The sequence below is a fragment of the Gouania willdenowi genome, chromosome 15, assembly GCF_900634775.1.
Source record: "Gouania willdenowi chromosome 15, fGouWil2.1, whole genome shotgun sequence".
NCBI classification, from domain to species: Eukaryota; Metazoa; Chordata; class Actinopteri; order Blenniiformes; family Gobiesocidae; genus Gouania; species Gouania willdenowi.
The window spans coordinates 269,858-289,272 of NC_041058.1; the positions used below are offsets into that span (position 1 = coordinate 269,858).

At 45.1% G+C, this 19,415-nt stretch overlaps 1 protein-coding gene across 2 annotated transcripts in view; it reads left to right on the plus strand.

Moving 5' to 3' along the window:
- The window catches only part of cul9 (cullin 9), a 47,896-nt gene that overhangs the window by 3,479 nt on the left and 25,002 nt on the right, over nucleotides 1-19,415 (plus strand). For both annotated transcript variants that reach the window (XM_028468156.1, XM_028468158.1), the window contains exons 3-7: nucleotides 7,369-7,523; nucleotides 7,687-8,196; nucleotides 8,265-8,391; nucleotides 8,989-9,173; nucleotides 15,304-15,481. In XM_028468156.1, the coding sequence (XP_028323957.1) occupies nucleotides 7,369-7,523; nucleotides 7,687-8,196; nucleotides 8,265-8,391; nucleotides 8,989-9,173; nucleotides 15,304-15,481 (1,155 nt within the window). The remainder of the gene's footprint in view (nucleotides 1-7,368; nucleotides 7,524-7,686; nucleotides 8,197-8,264; nucleotides 8,392-8,988; nucleotides 9,174-15,303; nucleotides 15,482-19,415) is intronic.

The window sequence follows — 19,415 nt, forward strand, 5'->3', positions numbered from 1 at the left end:
ATAATATGGGACCTTTAATAATACTATGATCACAGGCTCTCAGTCATTCTAAGGACTGAGATCAATTAAAAGTTTCATATAATATATATATATATAGTGTATATAACATGTGTTGTGGTATCTTGTCAGCGATGGAGCTGCGTAATGGAACCTACTGGTGACTCTGGCTCCAGGGCTGCAGGCATTTCCAGAGGAGCTGATTCGTCAGCGCCGCACCTACGACGGACAGACGGAATACCTGATTCGCTGGAGCCTCGTTACTGTGAACCAAAGTTCCGGGGGCGTAACTCATGAGGTGGGCGGCACCTTGGGCGGGGCTTCGTCCTCGGCACTGGTGGAGTCTAAAGCAGAGAACGTGCTGATGTGGATGTCTATGGAGGATGTGTTGGCCAACTGCCCCGCCCTGTTAGGTAAGAGGAAGCTGGATTCACAGCGCCCCCTGCAGGACGAGCACCAGCAGCTGCCCGCTGACGCAGAGCTGTCGGACATGAAACAGGACGTCAGGAACCTGGTGCGGCGAGCGCGGAAACAGATGGAGAAGAAGAACGACTTCTCCATCAACATCATGCACACCATCCACGTGCTGAGTGCTTACGCTAGCATCGGAGCGCTAGTGTCCGTCTTTAAGGAGGCGGGGGCTCTGGACCTCCTCATGGAGCTGCTCTACAACCAGGAGACGCTTGCACGCCGCAGCGCCGGCAGGATGCTACGGGCGCTAGCATCACACGACGCAGGTACGCTCAACACTCACACACACACACGTCAGATGGTGTCCTGAATTATGTGGGCGGGTCCACCTCTGTCCAATCAGATGTCTGTTTGAGACAAACGTTTTAAAACGAGTTTAGTTAGTTTAGGTTTATCTAGCTAACATGGATAGATGGAGGAGGTGGAATAGTGGTTTTCTTTTTTTTTAATTTTCTCTGCACATGCTGTCAAAGGTCAACACCACAAGAAGTGCAATCATTATGAGACAGTAATGCATATTTTGTTATTGCAATAAAATACATTGATTTATTTTATTGCTTAATTGTGACCATCACCAGCCCTCCCTAAGGAAGGGTAAGAAATCTTTTATTATAGGGAGGATATAAAAAGGGAGAGCAGTGTTACACCTAAGTGGAGGGGGAGGGGAGACTCAAGGTAGGAAATAGAAAAGGTGGGGAAGAATAGATTGTGTTGCAGTGAGGGTGAGATGTGAGGTTGTAGAATATATTGTGCTTATTATGTTGTGTAATCCAGCCAGTATGGTGACAAGTGTGAAGCTTAGCTATAATGGTGGTGGCTGTGAACAGGGGGAATGAGTGAATGGTAGTACCTAAAGCAGGTATTTGGGATTCACGTGTCTAAGGTTAAGCCCAGTATGAGTTTTATCCCACATCCCAAGGCGTGCCAGTGCATCGTATACCAGTATATGTGCAAAAAAAACCGCTACTGCAAACCCAGGAACTGCCCTGGGCCCGCAGATGCAGCCAGGCCAGAAGAAAGAGTGGGGGCCAGGGAGCCCCCCCGCGGCCGAGCAACCCCATAGATGCCCCCAAGATCCCAGGCCGAGATGTAGCCACCGCCCCCCACACACATCCGAGGAACCCCCAAGCAGCCGAGGACCCAGCACATCCCCCCACCAACCCCCAATCCCAAGGCCCCCCGCCAGCACTCAGCCCCCCCCACCCACCGACACCCAAGCACCCAACCCCCCGAGGGAAGGGCCCAGAGAGCCCCCCGCCCGAGACCCCAGCAGAGGAGCCAAGGCCCCCGCCCAGCACACGGCCAGAGCCGCGCGGAACGGGCCACAACCCAGCAAGGCCGCGCAGCCCCAGACGGCACAAAGACAGCTGCCCAGGTCCCGTCCCTCACCGGACAGCGCAAGCCACGGGGCAATGCCCCCCCGGTGCAAGAGCGACCGGCGGCCGCCACCACAGGAGAGAGGGACCCCAATGGCACACAACCGATGCGGAGCAGCAGCCCCCAGCCAAAGGCGCAGAACCCACCCACCCGCCAGCCCGTAGATAGCAGGACAGACCTACCAAGTTGCCGATACCGACCTCAACCCCCGGAACAGCTAGAGCCGCCCCCCAGCAAAGAGCACCACCCCGGAGCGCCAAGCAACCCCGCCCCTACCCCGGCGCAGACGCCGGCACCCCCCAGCGTGCCCACCCCCGACGAGACAGGGGGACAGAGAGCAAGAGGAAAGAGTGGCAGAGAAACACGCAGGCCCCCAGCACCAAGGGCCACCCAGATGTGCACGAAGGGGGCAGGAGAGCAACACCAAACCGCCCAGGGACCACAAGAGCACCCGAAAGGGACGCACGCCCCCACAGAGGCACCCAAAACACCCCAGCAACCCACTCAAGCCACCCAGGTCAAGGCCACCCCACAAGCCCATGGAGGTCCAGGACTACAGTTAGATCAGTGTGTTAGTAAAGAGTGGTGCTGGCAGTTGCTTGCAGGCTAGATCATCAGGCTAAAAATGAAAAATCAAGATTCAATGCAATTAGAAAAGGAGTCCAACGCTCCTCAAAGCAGGTTATTTTATTTTTTCTGAGAGCAGACATCTTTTCCATGGAAATAAATTCTATGAGGTGATTTTGCCATTGGTTTATATTTAAGGATTTTTTAACTTTCCAATTCACTAATATTGTTTTTTTTGCTATGGCGAGTGCCGCAAGGATGGATTGTGATTGGTTTGCTGGAATATCAAGCATAGTCAGGTCTCCTAACAGACATAGATTTGGAGATAGAGGAATCCTGTAGTCCAAAATGGAGGACAGTTTTTCAGTGATTAGAAACCAAAACTGGCGAACAAAGCCATACGGCATGTAAATATGAATCAGCTGTTCCCTGGGTGCACTGAGAGCAGATGTCTGTTGGGGAGAAGCCCATTTTATACATTTTCTGTTGGGTAATGTGGGATCTGTGGAGGACCTTGTATTGAATTAGCTGAAGATTTGTGTTTTTAGTCATCTTAAAGGTAATGCAACAAATTTCTGTCCAGAAATCGGTGTTCGTGGTGATTGAGAGTTCAGCTTCACATTTAGCGATTGGTAAGTGATTAGAGTTAGTGTTTAAGAGTGCTCTGTATATTTTTGAGAGTTTTTTTGTTTTTGTTGAGATATTTTTCATATATATGGCCAGTTCTGGAGGTTGTAAGGTGATTAAATCTATTGTCGTATTTTTCTTAATTGTCTACTTGTAGGTATTGAAGAAAATTACTTTTATTTATATTAAATGTTTGGGTTAGATTGTTATATGTCCTGAGCTTATCATTTTCAAAGAGGTCTTGGAGATGAATAATTCTGCTATCTTCCCATGTTTTTAGATAGAGTGGTGTTTTTCTGTTTCTAAAGTCAGGGTTGTGCCAGATTGGAGACAGCATGTTAGTTTTTAATTGAACATTTGTAATGTCCAGGGCTTTCCACCACGCAGTCAGGGTGGAGGCAATCAGTGGGTTTTTAAAGCAGTTCTGACGTTTGAGGGTCACAGTGATAAAAGGGAGATCAGAGAGTTTAATATGTTTGCAGTCTAGCTGTTCTATTTCTAGCCAGGTGTTGTGGTATTCTTTTGGTTTTAGCCATTCTGTTAAATATAGAATTTGGTTTGCTAGGTAATAATGTGTGAAATTAGGGGCTTCCAACCCTCCCTCGCTTTTATTTTTTTGAAGAGTTGAAAGGCTTATTTTGGGTTTTTTATTCCTAGCATAGAATTTTGTAATTGCAGAATCTAATCTTTTGAATCATTGCATTGGTGGTTTCAGTGGGATCATAGAGAACAGATAGTTTATTTTAGGTAAGATTTTCATTTTAACTGAGGCTATTCTGCCAAGGAGTGAGATGTGGAGATTGTTCCATCTCCTCAGATCTACTGTGACTTTATCCAACAGAGGGTCCAGGTTCAGTTTAAATAATTCATTTAAGTTTGGTGATATATTTAAGCCTAGATATTTAATTATATTTGTGGGGGAGGGGTATTGTGGGTTTTGTGTTGCTGGGTTCCATGAATTTTTTGTTAAAGGAAGGATTGATGATTACGACCAGTTAATGGAATAGTTTGATAGTTTAGAGAAGCTGTTTATTAGTTTAAATAATTCTTCTAATGAGGATTGGGGTTCTTCCAAATAGAGTAAAATATCATCCATATAAAGATTAATTTTGTGTTCTGAGATGGATGAGTGGATTCCTTTAATAACAGAGTTCTGATGAACAGCTGCTGCGAGAGGTTCAACAAATATTGCAAAAAGCAAAGGTGAGAGTGGACAACCTTGTCTGGTTCCCCTCTGCAGTGTGAAGCTTTGGGATGTTATTTTGTTTGTGGTTACTGAGGCCTTAGGTTTAGAGTATAGGGTGGAGATCCATTGTATGAATGATTCTCCAAAGCCAAATTTGCCAAGGACAGCAAGGAGGAATGACCAGTTGACTCTATCGAATGCTTTTTCTGCGTCTAGTGACAAGATTATTGTTTTCTTTTTAGAGTTCTGTGCCATGTTGATCAAATTAAACAGTCTTCTAACATTGTCTGTGGAGTGTCTATTTTTAATAAATCCTGTCTGGTCTTGGTGTATAATTGACTGTACGACTTTCTCTAACCTGGAAGTGAGTGCTTTGGAAATAATTTTTATGTCTGTGTTAATAAGTGAGATGGGACGGTAACTTGAGGGTAACATGGGGTTTTTGTCTGTTTTAAGTAGTAATTTAATGTTTACTGTATTCATGTGACCTCCTACATAACCTTTATTTTTAATCTCTGTTATTACTCTGAAAAAGAGCGGAGCCAGCATTGACCAGAAGTGTTTTAGGAATTCAGCAGGGAACCCATCTGGACCTGGTGCTTTGTCTGTTGACATGCTATCCAAAGCATTTTGTAGTTCTTGTAAGGTTAATGGTGAGTCTAAGGTGGTTTTCTGATCTATAGTGAGCTGTGGTAGGTTTAAGTTATTGAGGAAGGTTTTCATATCTTCAGGGTCAGGGTTTAAGTTTGATGAGTATAGATTTTGATAATAATCATGAAAAACCTTATTAATGTCCTGAGGTAAGTTTAAAGTTTGACCTGAATTATCAGAAATTGCTGCTATGAAATAGTTTTCTTTGTTGTGTTTAAGCTGATTTGCAAAATATTTGCCTGATTTATTATTGTAGTCAAAGTTTTTGTACCGTAATAGCTGTAAAATAAAATCCGTTTTTTTAGATAAAATAATCTCCAGATTAAGTTTTGTATTTTGGAGTTTTTTCCCATAAAAGTTCAGACGGGTTAGCTGCGTATTCTTCCGTAAGTTTCTTAATTTTTTCTTCAATGTTTTTATGTTTAACTCCTCTATTGTGAGCTTTAGTTTGTATTGCATGTTGTTCTGTACAGCTCAGCACAGTGTTTATGGGGTATAATTGCTCTATATTTTGAGTAAAGGACTTATCTATGGAAGTGTTCGTTATAACTGCAGGTTTAATCTCAGCTAGTCATGAACGTGTGGAGTTGTGAATCACAGACAGTAGATTTAATTTTAGCGTTTGTGCTTCATGTAAATTAGGGTGGACACCGTCTTTTTTGAATAGATCAGCACGTTTCCAAAAGAGGTCAGTTATCAATAAAAGTGAAATTATGGAGTTTGCAGCAGGAAGTTGTGCTGCTGTAATAGGCGACTAAATCGTTCTATATTTCTATTTAATGTAGGAAGAGGACCAGAATATAATATTGATTTCCCACATGCCTTTAGAACATTAAAGAGAAGGTTAAACTCATTCACAGTCTGTATCAATTCACGTCCGGTGGTATTGTTCGTATCTACATGTAACACTATTTTAGTGACAGTTTCTGGCAGCGTGGGTAACGTTTGATTGTTTGTTTAAGATAGTTTGAACAGTAGCACCTGGAATACAGTGTATGATGGCATTAAATAATCTAATATTCCTTGTTATTGAATCACCGATAATGAGTGTAGTTTGTGGGAAGAGAGTGTTAGGAGTGAGTGTGCGCCTGTTATGCTTGCTGGGAACGTCTGGCGGGTGGATCACAGCTGGCTGTGGTGGAGTTTCCGTCCTCGGAGTTAACTTGAGTTGGGGCGTCTGTGTGGGAAGGTCTGGAGGTGCTCGGGTTGCAGAAAGCTGCAGGAAAGTTTCTGTTATCGGCTCCGGTTGGCGTTGAAGCAGCTCTGCTTCTAATGGTGCGAGAGTCGCTGATGTCTGTGGGTGATCTTCTGTCATCAGCTGGCATTGAAGTGGTGCTGCAGTAGCATGCCTCTAGACTGCAGTTTGAGGAGGTTTCGATGGGCTACAGAGGAGGTTTTTGGCTGGTGGGAATTTAATCCAGGCGGTGGTGGAGGCGTTTTCCTGGCGGTTGTTTTGGTCGGCTTAATTGGACTGAGTTTGTCCCTGTTTTCATATGAGAGAGCTTCAAAATGATCCGTGTTATTCTGTCGTCTATGTCCACGGACAACAACCTCAGCCCACGATGGCAGGCGTAGTGTGGAACAGGACAGTCCTGGACCTGGATTCTCCCAGGAAACTGTGTCGTTGTCACATTGAATATTATGGAGGAAGAATGACAGCGCTACTGACTGCTGTACAACCGTGTCCATATCCTTAGTAATTCATCTTTCTTCTTTAGTTCGTTAGAAAGGCGACAAATATCTTCCCGTAGTTTGTTGGCATTTAGTAGCAAAATGTGTTAGTAGATGTGGCCATCTTGCGGTACTCACGGAATGAAAGCGGCTCCATGTTGCAATGTCATGACATTGCAAATTAGAGTGGACAAAAACAGACAGAAAAAGTGGTAAAAAGGGTTCAAAATGTCAAATTAAGAACAATTAGTTTAAACTGGCAAATAATGGGCATGACAAATGGCGAATGTTGTTAAATTGGTAAAAAAATTATAACAGTGACAATACTGGATCAACATATGTGACATTAGGTGGAAAAGTGGTGGAAAGGGTTTATAAGTGCTGAACATGTTTGGAAAGTGGACCTACTGTACATGCCTCCAGTTGGTCACTACACCATAGTACAAGGCTGAGATTCACAGGAGAACTCCATCGCACTGTCTCCTAGCAACCCCAGCCAAAAATGTGTAGAAAAGACATTGAAATGTGATGTAAAAGTATTAGAAATGGGAGTAATGTAGCAAAAATACATTAAAAAGAGCAAAAATATGGCAAGAAAAAGTGATGAAAATAGATTAAAATATGGTGAGTTTAGTGTAGTTGCAGAAAAAAGATAAAAATGAATAAAAATGGGCTCAAATTGTTCATAAAATATTCTTAGTTTCTTGAAGGCACCTGGGGACCCCCTCCCAGTGTCTCACAACCCCAAATAGGGTCCTGCCCCCAAGGTTGAGTATCCTTGCCCTACGCTGTGATAGATTGGTGCTGTGCGCCCCCTACAGGCAGCCGGGCATACGTGCTGCTGTCGCTGAGTCAGCAGGATGGCATTGAGCAGCACATGGACTTTGATAACCGTTACACGCTGCTGGAGCTGTTTGCTGAGACCACATCTACAGAGGAGCACGGAGTCAACTTTGAAGGCATCCACCTCCCCCAGGTGAGCTAAGCCCCCCCCCCATGGAAACCATGATGGTGACATTGCAGCAGATAATGACCATGTTTTTCCTGCTCTGTATATACAATATACAGAATAATAATGGGTGATCAGTATTAGACCTTCAGGCCCCGTCCCCTGAACACGTCCCCTCCCCTGTGCTCAGATTCCTGGGAAGTTGCTGTTTTCGTTGGTGAAGCGTTACCTGTGCGTCACGTCTCTGATGGACAAACTCAGCAGTGCAGAGGAGGAGCCTGTTTGTAGCCCTTCCCCCTCAGCCCAGCAGGCGGAGCTTCAGCAGCTGCAGCGAGAGTTTGACTTCACCATGGCGATGGCCAACCTAATCTCAGAGCTGGTGCGAGTCCTGGGCTGGGACCGGAACCGACGCCCTGAAGCAGAGCAGCCACCCCAACAACGCTCCATCTTCCAACGCTGCCGCAAAGCCCCGCCCACCATCACCGCCAGTGTCATCACGACATCCAGCGCCTCACCCAAGAAGAAGACCAGCGGCTTCAAGACGCGCTCGGACTTTGCAAGTCGTGCAGCATACGTGGAGTATGTCCAGGACAACCTGAAGGGTGGCATGACGGTGCGTATGTTGGAGGACTACGAGGAGGTGAGGGCCGGAGACCAGGGGGAGTACCGCTACAGCAATGACGGCTCCCCACCCGTACAGGTGAGGCCCAGGGTCAGGGTCACATGACCTGATGATCAGGAAGTGCTTTAATTGTGCGTGTGTGTCAGGTGTACTGGAGCTCCCTCAGCAGGACGTACTGGGTTCACTGGGACATGCTGGAGATTGTGAGCAGCAGCAAACAGGCTGAGAAGGAAGAGAAAACATCACTGAGCAGCGCTCTGAGGCTGTGTGAGGGTACGTACACGTGTGTGCGTGTGTTTTTTTCATCCATCCGTCCATTTTCTGATCTGGTTTCAGGGCCGGTCCTATGAAATCTCAATATTTTGCCCTTGCCTTGAGATGATGCTTTGATGCATAAAATTGAACCAGAATGGCAATACTCAATATATATTGATGTAATTGGGGTTTCCTCTATTATATGTTTTATGGTATTTCAGCCACTTTTTAAATGATGAAACATTTAAAATAGCATTCTGTTGGTATAGAATTACCTGAAAAGAGTGGCAATATAATAATAATACAGACAATATTTGCAATTTCTGTTTCTGTAGAAACCGTTCCAATAATGTTTTCTTTTGTGACTTTTCAAACATAATACAGTTTCTTTGTTCTCATTGGGTTTGGGAAATTACTAGTATTTCTCCACCCAGGGCTGGGATTGTATCTTTGTTTGACAGTTTGACAGTTTGTCTGTGTGTGTCTGTGTGTGTGTGTGTGTGTGTGTGTGTGTGTGTGTGTGTGTGTGTGTGTGTGCGTGTGCGTGTGCGTGTGCGTGTGCGTGTGCGTGTGCGTGTGCGTGTGCGTGTGCGTGCGTGCGTGCGTGTGTTACAGTCAGTCAGGTGTTCAAGCCTCCCGGAGGTCTCTATTCGCTGCCGTACCTGTTTGAGGATGAGAGGGTGGAGCCTGTGGTGCTGAGCAGAGCTGATTGGTGGGAGCTGCTGTTCTTCATCAGGAAGTTGGAAACATACCAACAGCAGGAAGTGAAGGAACTGCTGCACAAAAACTTACCAGAACAGGTACAGTCCTCTGTCATAGATCTGTGCAGAATAGATCTGTTATTGCCTGTGCACTGGCTGTTTCATATTTATTACTTTGTCTTGAATTAAAGAGGTGTATGTCACAGACTGAGAATTGTCATTCATGCCAAATTACAAGTATAAATACATGTGTAGTATATATGCGTGTGTATGTATATATACTGTATACACATATACAGTATACAGACCCTTTCCCAAAAATTAGAATATCTTGGAAAAGTTGTTTAATTTCCATAATTTCATTGAAAAAGTTAAACGATTTTAAGTATTTGTTTATTTTTACTTAATTAGGGCTTCCAGCTTATAAAACCCACAAAAACAGGATTTCAAAAAATTTGAATACTGTGGAGAAATCACCATTTACTCCATGCATGCTATCATGCGCCTGACTTTACAGCGGCTGTACACAGCTGTCCCACAGCAGGCAGAAGCAGCACCTGCAAGCGCCTTCTTCAGGTGCAGGCCCGCCCCCACAGCCTTCGCTATTCCACATTCTGAGGATTATCTGAAGGAGTTACAGTCCTGTTGGAGGGACAGTAAGGCTTGCTCCCTTCTCTCTGCAGATAGGCGGACCCTGGCAGCCATGCATAATGCAGCAGGGGCTGCCTGGATCGCACTCCTCCCATCAAGCCTGCCATTGCTTCTCTTATTGTGTCCTCAGATGAAGCAGTGCTAAGGGATACTAGGTGCCTTTAACCCCAATGTCGAATAACCAATGACCTTCTCACAAGGGCTTGTTATGCTGGAGCACGTGCTGGTCGCATGGGAAACTCCCTATCACACCTAATGTTGGCTCTCTCAGCTTCACTGCAGGAGGGCAGTGTAAATGCCGATGCGGTTGCCTTCTGTGATGCCTCGTTGGAGGCTTTTGGGCTCATGTCTAGAGAGCTGGGGAGAATAATGGCCATCTTAAACCAAGCTCGGGTTTGGCTGTCGTAGTCAAACTTAACAGAGGCAGCCAGGAGAATGCTGCGCAGCCTCTCGGTGAAACCGAGGGAGATATTTGGTCCTGCAGCCCAGGAAGCGCTGGAACGGACCATCCAGGCGGGGCAGACCAGGCAGCAGCTTGCCGGGCTTAGCCGGATGCCTCCTCCCAATAGACCCTCGGCCGGCAGGCTTTTCGCACCCATGTGCTGCCAACAACTCACTCCACTGGTCGTCGTGATGCCCAGCGTCCCGCACAGAGACCAGCCCGGGACTTCTGGGGCTCTGCTCGCCTGCCCCCTAGACAATTTCAAGCTCCAGAACCTGTCCGCCCTCCCACAAGAGTTGCCACCCTTACCCACTGGTACAAACTTCAATACCACCGCTGGCCCCCCACGTCCGGCCAGGTCAGAATGACATCCATCAGCGACCCGGCCAAGGCTCTCGCATTAGACCAGGAGTTGTCCACCCTCCTGGCCAAAGGCGCCATTGAGCCTGTAGACCCTCGGTCAGGTTCTACACAACATATTGTCTAGTGGCAAAAAAACTGGCGGATTCTGCCCAATCCTAGACCTCAGAGGGTTGAACAAATTTATGAAGATCATACCTTTCCACATGCTAACCACAGCAGATGTCCTCAGAACAGTGGCTTATGGGGACTAGTTCACGTCGATAAGCTTCAAGGACGTGTACTTTCACGTCCCAATTGCTCACAGGCAGTTTCTGCGCTTCACATACCGTGGCCGCCGCTGGTAGTTAAAGTTACTGCCCTTCAGCCTCTCTCTCTCCCCAAGGGTCTTTACAAGGTGTGTGTCTACTGCTCTAGCATCTCTACAGTGTCGGGGCTTGAAGGTTCTCCCATACCTGGATGATCTGTGCTCCATCCCGGGTCGAGTTGTCACAAGACACAGAGCGTCTCCTGTCTTATGTTGCTTGACTTGTACTCAATGTGAATGTGGAAAAGAGTTGCCTGGTGACGGCAAAACCCTCCCCCCACCGTGTGGAAAATATTTTTCACCAGCTCGCCAGAGGGCCGCTGGCTGACCTATGTCTCTTTCCTCTGTCTTTTAGGCAAGCTAACATCAGTTTAGTTCTTCTGGGCTTGCTGTCGCTGTGCCTGCTGCAGAGGTGGCTGATCAGTTTTCATTTAGGTGCCAAGCAGCACAGGAGCAGGAAGCTCAAGGTGTCACAGCAGTGTCTCTGCGCCCCCGGCTGCGTGGAGGGACAGGACTTACAGGGACTGCGTTAGTGACCTCCAGTCACATGACTTAGGAGTTTCAGATCATGTGGCAATTTCATTCAAACGCCATTATGTAATAACAGGACTTACTGTTCACAAACTGGCTTACAGGGATCATCAAAAGCAATATGCAAAATCATTTAGTGCAGCCAGATCACTGAACTATTCCGATGCCATGAATCGTTTTTCTGGAAACTCTAAACAGCTGTTTTCTACTGTCCATAAACTTCTAAAATCCCAAACCTCCCCATCTATTGAAAATACAGAGGACCAATGCAATGCCTTTTTGGACTTTTTTGTGGCTGAAGTCTGCACCATTTGTTCATCCCTTGGACCTCCCGGCACTGGACCATTGACTGTTGTGGACAATCGCTTTGAACGCTTTATGTCTACCTTCATGTTCTCCTCTGGAGTGCATCATTAGAACAATTGAGTCTTCCACGTGTGCCCTGGACCTTTTTCCTACCACGCTGCTTAAACCCAATGTTGCTGCCATAAGCACACTTATTACACAAATCATTAACAGTTCTCTGCATAGTCAGTGTGTTCCATCTCTTTTAAAGACTGCCCTCATTAGGCCTGTCCTAAAAAGGCCAATCTTAGACCCAGAGGCACCTAACAGCTATAGACCGGTATCAAATCTTCCCTTTCTCTTTAAGGTCCCGGAGAAAGTAGTAGCTGCTCAACTCCTGGACTGCATTCACTGCCACAATCTCGCAGAAAAGTGCACTCGTCAGGGTCACAAATGACCTTCTGATGGCTGCTGACTGGGGCACTCCGTCGCTTCTGGTTTTGTTAGACCTTTCAGCGGCGTTTGATACCATTGACCATTACATTCTGTTGCGCTGACTTGAGCACATTATTGGACTCTCTGGAGATGTACTTCGCTGGTTCTGGTCATACCTTAGTGATCAGACCGAGTGTGTGGTCCTTGATGATGCAAAATCCCAGTTGCATCAGGTCACAAGTGGAGTTGCCCAGTGGTCCGTTCTTGGCCCGGTGCTGTTCCACATATACATGCTCCCAATAGGCAACATCATCTCCAAATATGGACTTTCATTTCACAGTTATGCAGATGATACTCAGCTTTATATCCGAACTGACCATTCCTGCCCCTCAGCCACACCACCTGCCCTCTCATTGTGCCTGGAGGAGATAGAGACGTGGATGACAGAAAACTTTCTCCAACTTAACTGCTCAAAAACAGAAGTTATCCAGATTGGCACCCCTCACCAGATTCAATCTACCTCTTTCACCAGTATTTCATTTCTCGGCCAGAACACCACAGTTTCTCCCATAGTCACCAACCTGGGTGTCAAGATGGATCATCAGCTATCATTTTTCCCGCACATTCCACACCTCAATAAAATGCAAAAATTGCAAAAACTACAGTTCATCCAGAACAGTGCTGCCAGAGTCCTGAAGAGGGTGCGGAAATACGACAGCATCTCTCATGTACTTCACACCCTGCAGTGGCTTCCAATCCAACAACGCATCCACTACAAAATCTTCCTTGTCACTCACCAATGCATTCATGAATCTACACCTCAGTACCTCAAAGATCTTCTGACCGTCCACACACCATACCGTACCAAGTCTGCACGGCTGCTGAAATTGGCAAGGGAGCTTCTCACATGGGCAGCCCCCCGCAATGCAGATACCGGGAGAGCAGAACCACTTGGCAGACTTCCTCTCCTGTCAGAATCCTCCGTCAGGGGCGTGACACCTCCACCCAGAGGTAACAAACATTATATGAAGCATATTCGGCAGAGCAGAGGTGGACCTCTTTGCTTCAGAGCAGTCAACCCACTGCCCTCTGTAGTTCTCCTTGGCCGAGACAACCAGTCCTCTAGGCCAGGATGCATTGGCTCATCCTTGGCCGGATGGCCTCTTGTATGCCTTCCCTCTGTTTCCTCTGATTCGGCTGGTACTCCACAGGGCCCTTCAGGAGGGCCACAGGATCCTGCTTGTAGCTCCCTTCTGGCCAGGAAGAAGCTGGTTCCCGCTGCTGCACAGCTTCTGTCGCGGCACACCGTGGCGCCTGCCTGACACGAGGGATCTCTTGTCGCAACTGGCCGGGCAGATATGGCACCCCAATCCGCAACGCCTTCAACTGTGCGTTTGGCCACTGAAGGGCCCGAGACGCTCCTAAGCGTCTGTGCTGACCCAATTAGATATACTATAATGAATGCAAGTGTGTCATCTACCTCCAGTATGAGAACAGATGGAAACTGTTTTTCGACTGGTGTACAAGGCGGGATGTGGACCCTGTGCACTGCCCTGTGCCAACTATTCTGGACCTCATCCAGTTCCTTCTGGATAAAGGGCTTTCTCATTCAACACTAAGAGTTTATGTCGCAGCAATATCTGGCCGACATATGATGGTCGACAATGGCACGACTGGTAGCCACAAGCTGGTGTTCCTTTTCTTGAGAGGGGCTTGGAGGTTATATCCTCCAAGAGCCACAAGGTCTCCAGCATGGGATCTTCCCCTGGTGCTGCAGGGACTGCGCCTTCCACTATTTGAGCCCTTGGCACAAGCAGTGCAGAAGTGGGTTACCCTTAAGACTGCGTTCCTTCTGGCCATTTCATCCGCAAAGCGTGTCAGTGAGCTGCACGCCCTGTCAATCAGCGACACTTGTCTGAGGTGGAATTTGGACGGCTCAGGAGTCACTCTGTGGCCGAACACAGCTTTTCTCCTTACAGTGCTGTCCCGCGCTCACCTCAACCAGCCCATTTGGCTGGCAAGCTTCAACCCTTCTTCCGTGGAGCCAGAGGTCCAGCCTGGCCTGTTGTGCCCAGTGCGGGCCCTGAGGGCCTACATTGCAGCTGCTGTAGGCTTTCGGGGGTCTTTTGAGCTCTTTCTCTGTTACGGTGGCCCTAACAGGGGTGGTGCTGTCTCCAAACAGCACCTGTCCCACTGGATTGACGATGTGATTGCCCATGCATATCGGGCAAGTAACAGTCTCCTCCGATCTAGTGTGCGGTGCCACTCTACCAGGAGTGTTGCTACGTCATGGGCTGCCCTGAGAGGAGTGCCCCTGGAGGACATTTGTGCCGCGGCCTCATGAGCATTGCCGGGCACTTTCTCCAGATTCCACAGGGTGAATGTGGCCACATCCCATCCATTGGCTGTGGTCCTTCGGCCAGAGTCCTCTGACCCTACACACTGAAGGGTGGTAAGCAGGATTCTTCATTCAGTGCTTAAAGCACCGCCTCTGGCGGTCAGCAGGGATGAAATAGAACGAAGAGTTACTAATGTAACTATGGTTCTATGAATCCCGAATGACCGCCAGAGCTCTTTCTCACTCGTCGTGTGCTTGCGAGAAGATTCTGTAGGAAAAGGCCCTGGAGTGACACCTGAATATATAAACTTCCTCCGGGTCATCCAGGGCTTACGTGTGACATTGTTGGTATACATACTCGCACTGCACATGCGCGAAGGGGAATATTCAGTGCTTAAAGCACCGCCTCTGGCGGTCATTCGGGATTCATAGAACCATAGTTACATTTGTAACTCTTGGTTTTTTTTCACAGTATTCTAATTTTTTGAATTACTGTTTTCGTGGGTTTTATGTGCTGGAAGCCCAAATTATGTAAAACTAAACAAATAAATACTTGAAATTGTTCAAATTGTGGGCCCTGAATCTATAATCTATGAAAGTTTAACTTTTTGAATGGAATTATGGAAATTAAACAACTTTTCCATGATATTCAAATTTTTTGGAAAGGGTTTGTGTATGTGTGTGTATCTATATATATATATGTGTACATATATATACACACAGATGTGTATATATATATATATTTGCACATATATATGTGTATATAGTAGGGGTGTTGAAATAAATGGTTATCAGGATGCATTGTGATGCGTGATGATGTCGACTGCGTCGATACATGTACATATCAATCAGGTGACATGCATGTGCTCGTCCCCTGTAGGATGTGTCTGACTGCTCCCTTATTGGCTGCTCGGTCCCTGGGGGCGTGGCCTACAGGTTACTGTGTTATCTGAAGCAGAAGCTGCCGTCGGCGTGTGTGAATGAGCTGCTGTGCTCGCACACTTACAAGATGTACTACCTGAGGGGCAGAGCCATTGTGGAGGAGGCGAAGCCGTTTGGTAAGGGGCGGGGCCAGGGGTAGGATTCATCATCGTTTGAAAATTAACGATTACGATTCCAATTCCTGATTCTGATTCTTTTAAGAGTCATGGTCAAAAAGTGACTGTTTATTAGAGCTGCTAACCAGAGTTGTTTCTTGATAAAATAATCTGAACCTCATCATGAATTATAATTGTATGAACATTTGACTTTTTATAATAATAATTTTATTTTGTAATGCACTTTTCATTCAGGGAATCTCTGAGTGCTACAAGAAAACACACATTTAAAAACAATAACAATTAAAAGCCTTCCTAACAAGGTATGTTTTCAATTTAGCTGTAAAAGAGTTTAAAAGATTTTGTAATGATCTCAGCTCCACGAGGAGGATGTTCCAAAGCCTTGGTGCAGCAGAGCAGAAGACTCTGTCCCCCATTGTTCGGCGCTTGGTGGTAGGAACATGAAGGTGGAGGCTACTGGATGACCTGAGGGGGCAGGTGGAGGGTTGCCGTGATATGAGTTCCTGCAGGTATAATAGAGCGTGACCAGTGATGCATTTGTGAGTTTGTACTCAATCCTAGCAGAAACTGGAAGCCAGTGCAGTGAAAACAGAATGGGTGTGTGTGGTCATACTTCTTGGCTCACACAAGTATTCTAGCTGCACTGTTCTGAAGATGTTGGAGCCTTTTCAGGTCTTTGGCAGGAAGCCCAATAAGAAGTCTGTTACAGTAGTCCAGCGTTGAGGAAATGGACATGGACAAGTTTTTCTGCATCAGGAACGATTAAAATAGAACAGTTTGGCAATATGAAAGATCAAAATATGATGTTTTACACAGGTTTTTGATATGTTGACAAAGTTAGCTGAGGGTCAAACTGGATGCCCAGGTTTGTGACTGCAGAGGAGAGATTTATGGTCTGATTGTCAAAGATGAGCTGTGGTATGGATGAGGGTGAGTCTGATGAAATTTTCCAACAATTATTACCTCAGTTTTGGTGCTATTGAGTTGGAGGATGTTTTGTTTCAACAATGTTTATTGCGAAGCACTTCAGACTTTAACAAGAACATAGGCACAAATGCGCTTCTTTTTTTTAACAATACAAAGAAACAATAAGATGTAAAATAATAACACATCCCCTGATGAGTCTTCAGTTTGCTCGTCTGTTCAGAAATCCCAATAATGATCAAAGTAGGATCAGGCTCCAATTGCATCTTAAAAATCTTTGCGAAAAACAAAAACAAAGCTAAAAAAGTTTTGTAGCTTTGTGTACATAACAAAACTGTGCAATAAGTTTGCCTCCTCACATTCACATTTATCACAAATGGGTGAAACCTGAGGGAATATTCTATGTAACCTTGCCTTTGAATAGTGTTGTCTATGCAGTATTTTAAACTGAATTAAAGAATGCCGTGTATTTATAGAACACAATTGAACGTATTTTAATCCCTTAGCCCAAATATCTTCATGCAGACTTAATATTTGCCATATCCACCTGTTTGAGTGCCTGCAAAATGTTATATATAAATGAAACCACATGTCTTTCTGTATTACAAGTGGTCAAGCACTGATCTGATTTATTCGGGGTCAGATATTCAAAGGATGGAGCATGGGATCTCACATATTTTTTTATTATGGAAAAAATCACTAGCAATTAAATTGTATTTATCTTGAAGCTGTTGACATTTTTGAGACAAATGGGTGACATAGCTACTGCACCAATGAGTAGGGCATACATTCTTCATGTTCCATATCAAGCCAACTCCCTATTATAGCAGTGTTGTCCAGCCAGTATACAGCATATTGCATATAAATTGAAAAATAGTACAGTTTGAAATCTGGCGGAGCTAAACCACCTTGATTTTTTTTGTTTGAAAAGGTGATTCTTTTTAATTCTGTGGTTCTTATAATTCCAAATGAATGGAAGAAAAATGTAATCTAATTTTTGAAAGGAGGAGGCTGTGAGATATAATGGTACATTTTAAAACAAATTGTCTCTTATTTTGAAATGCCTCTAAAATATTGGCAAAATTGGCAAACTTTAGTGACCTCCATTCCTAAGTATGTAAATTTTTCAGGCGCAATTTGGAATTGAGTTGGAGGAAGTTTAACAGCATCCATGCCTTTATCTCCTCAAGGTATACCGTTACTCGTGTCATGGACTTGGGAAAGTTTGGATACAGAGTTGCTTGTCATCAGCATAGCTGTGGTAGGAGATCCCATTTTTGCTGATGACATTACCGAGGGGGAGCATGTATGTTGTCAATAGTATGGGGCCGAGCACCGACCCCTGTGGCACCCCACACGTGACTGGGTGTGGCCTGGACTTATATATCCCCATTTGGACAAACTCAGTTTTGTCAGATAGGTAGGACTGGAACCACTGTAAAGTCATACCTGACAGTCCAATGGTGGTGTGGAGATGATCCAGGAGGATGGTATGGTCCACTGTATCAAAAGCTGTTGTTATGTCGAGGAGGAGGAGCAGAGATGGTGATCTCGCATCAGCTGCCATTAGCAGGTCATTCGTCACCCTGAGCAATGCTGTCTGTGTGTGTGGGCAGAGCAAAGGCCTGACTGGAACTTCTCAAACAAGTTGTTGTACTTGGGATGGCTGGAAACTATTAACGATTAACCTTAATCACATCAATATTTAGGTTTTCACTACTGCGATAACGTAACCTCAGATGCTGAAGGTTTTTTTTTTCTGTCTCCATCATTTGAGTGATATGCAGTATATGTTCACCAAGAGATGTTACAGGACACATGCTTGTATGCGCTACAGCGAGTCTCTTTTTTTTTTTTGTTGCTCCACGAGTCTGAATGCGCTAACAACTACACTAGGGCTCTATAAAATCCACATTGATGGAATCACGGAATTGAACAATGAAAACAGAATTTACTGTTGAACGCTGAAATGGGCAAAATTGGGTTTAAACGCCGTCACCGTGAGGGAAAAGACATTTTTTATGCAGAAATGTCCTTCCCACTCTAGCCGTTTCAAACACCGTCTAAACTAGGATTGACAATGTCTCGATACTGCAATATGTCACATTTTTTTTTGATTATCGATATGCTCCCGCTAAGTATTGATTTTTAAAAAAAAATTTCCCAAAACCTTTTCTGCTTTTTCACTATAATGATGTCACTGGTAATAAAGACCCTATTTATTGTTTACATAAATTACTATTGGAGATACTTATTTGTTTATATTGGTATGTTGACACTTATTTACAGAAATGTTTCACTAAAATAGTGTCACGGTTCATAGGACACTTTTTATATTTATTGTCTTTCAGAGATATAAAATAAAAAAATATTTTTTCATTTAATATTTTTTTTCTTATGTCATAGATTATCGTAGATTGATTTCTGACCAATATATCGATAATCGCAGTATCGTCATATCGTGAGATAATCGTTATCGTGAGCTTTGTATCACGTATCGTGAGGTACCCAGAGGTTCCCACCTCTAGTCTAAACTGGCCAAAACTAAACAAATCATCACTGACTCCTAAATCAGAGCTACCAGTGCCTGTTTAACTTTAATGTGTCTGTTAACCTCCGTTTGTTTCTCATGTAGCGCTGCATCGCTCTATGAAAACATGAGTCAGCATTAATCATCTTCACCTGCTCAGAGCGTTTAAACATCTCATCAGATCTACAGAAGATCTGTGGATAGAGTTGTTCTGTTGTTGTGGACAAGATCATCAATACCAGTGATTGTAGAGTCTGAAACATCATAGATTATTGATCACTTCTGATACTGTAAATATTCTGACCCCTAGTGGTGAAATACACTTCTTACACATGTGTTGCCCTTTTTTTTTTTTTTTAATTATTACAGTCTGGAATGATGTCATCACGATCATTTAAATTAGAATTATTTAAATTAAGTTGATCAAAACTTAATCAATAAACCTGATCAGATTCAGTAAATCATATCCCTGAGGATAAA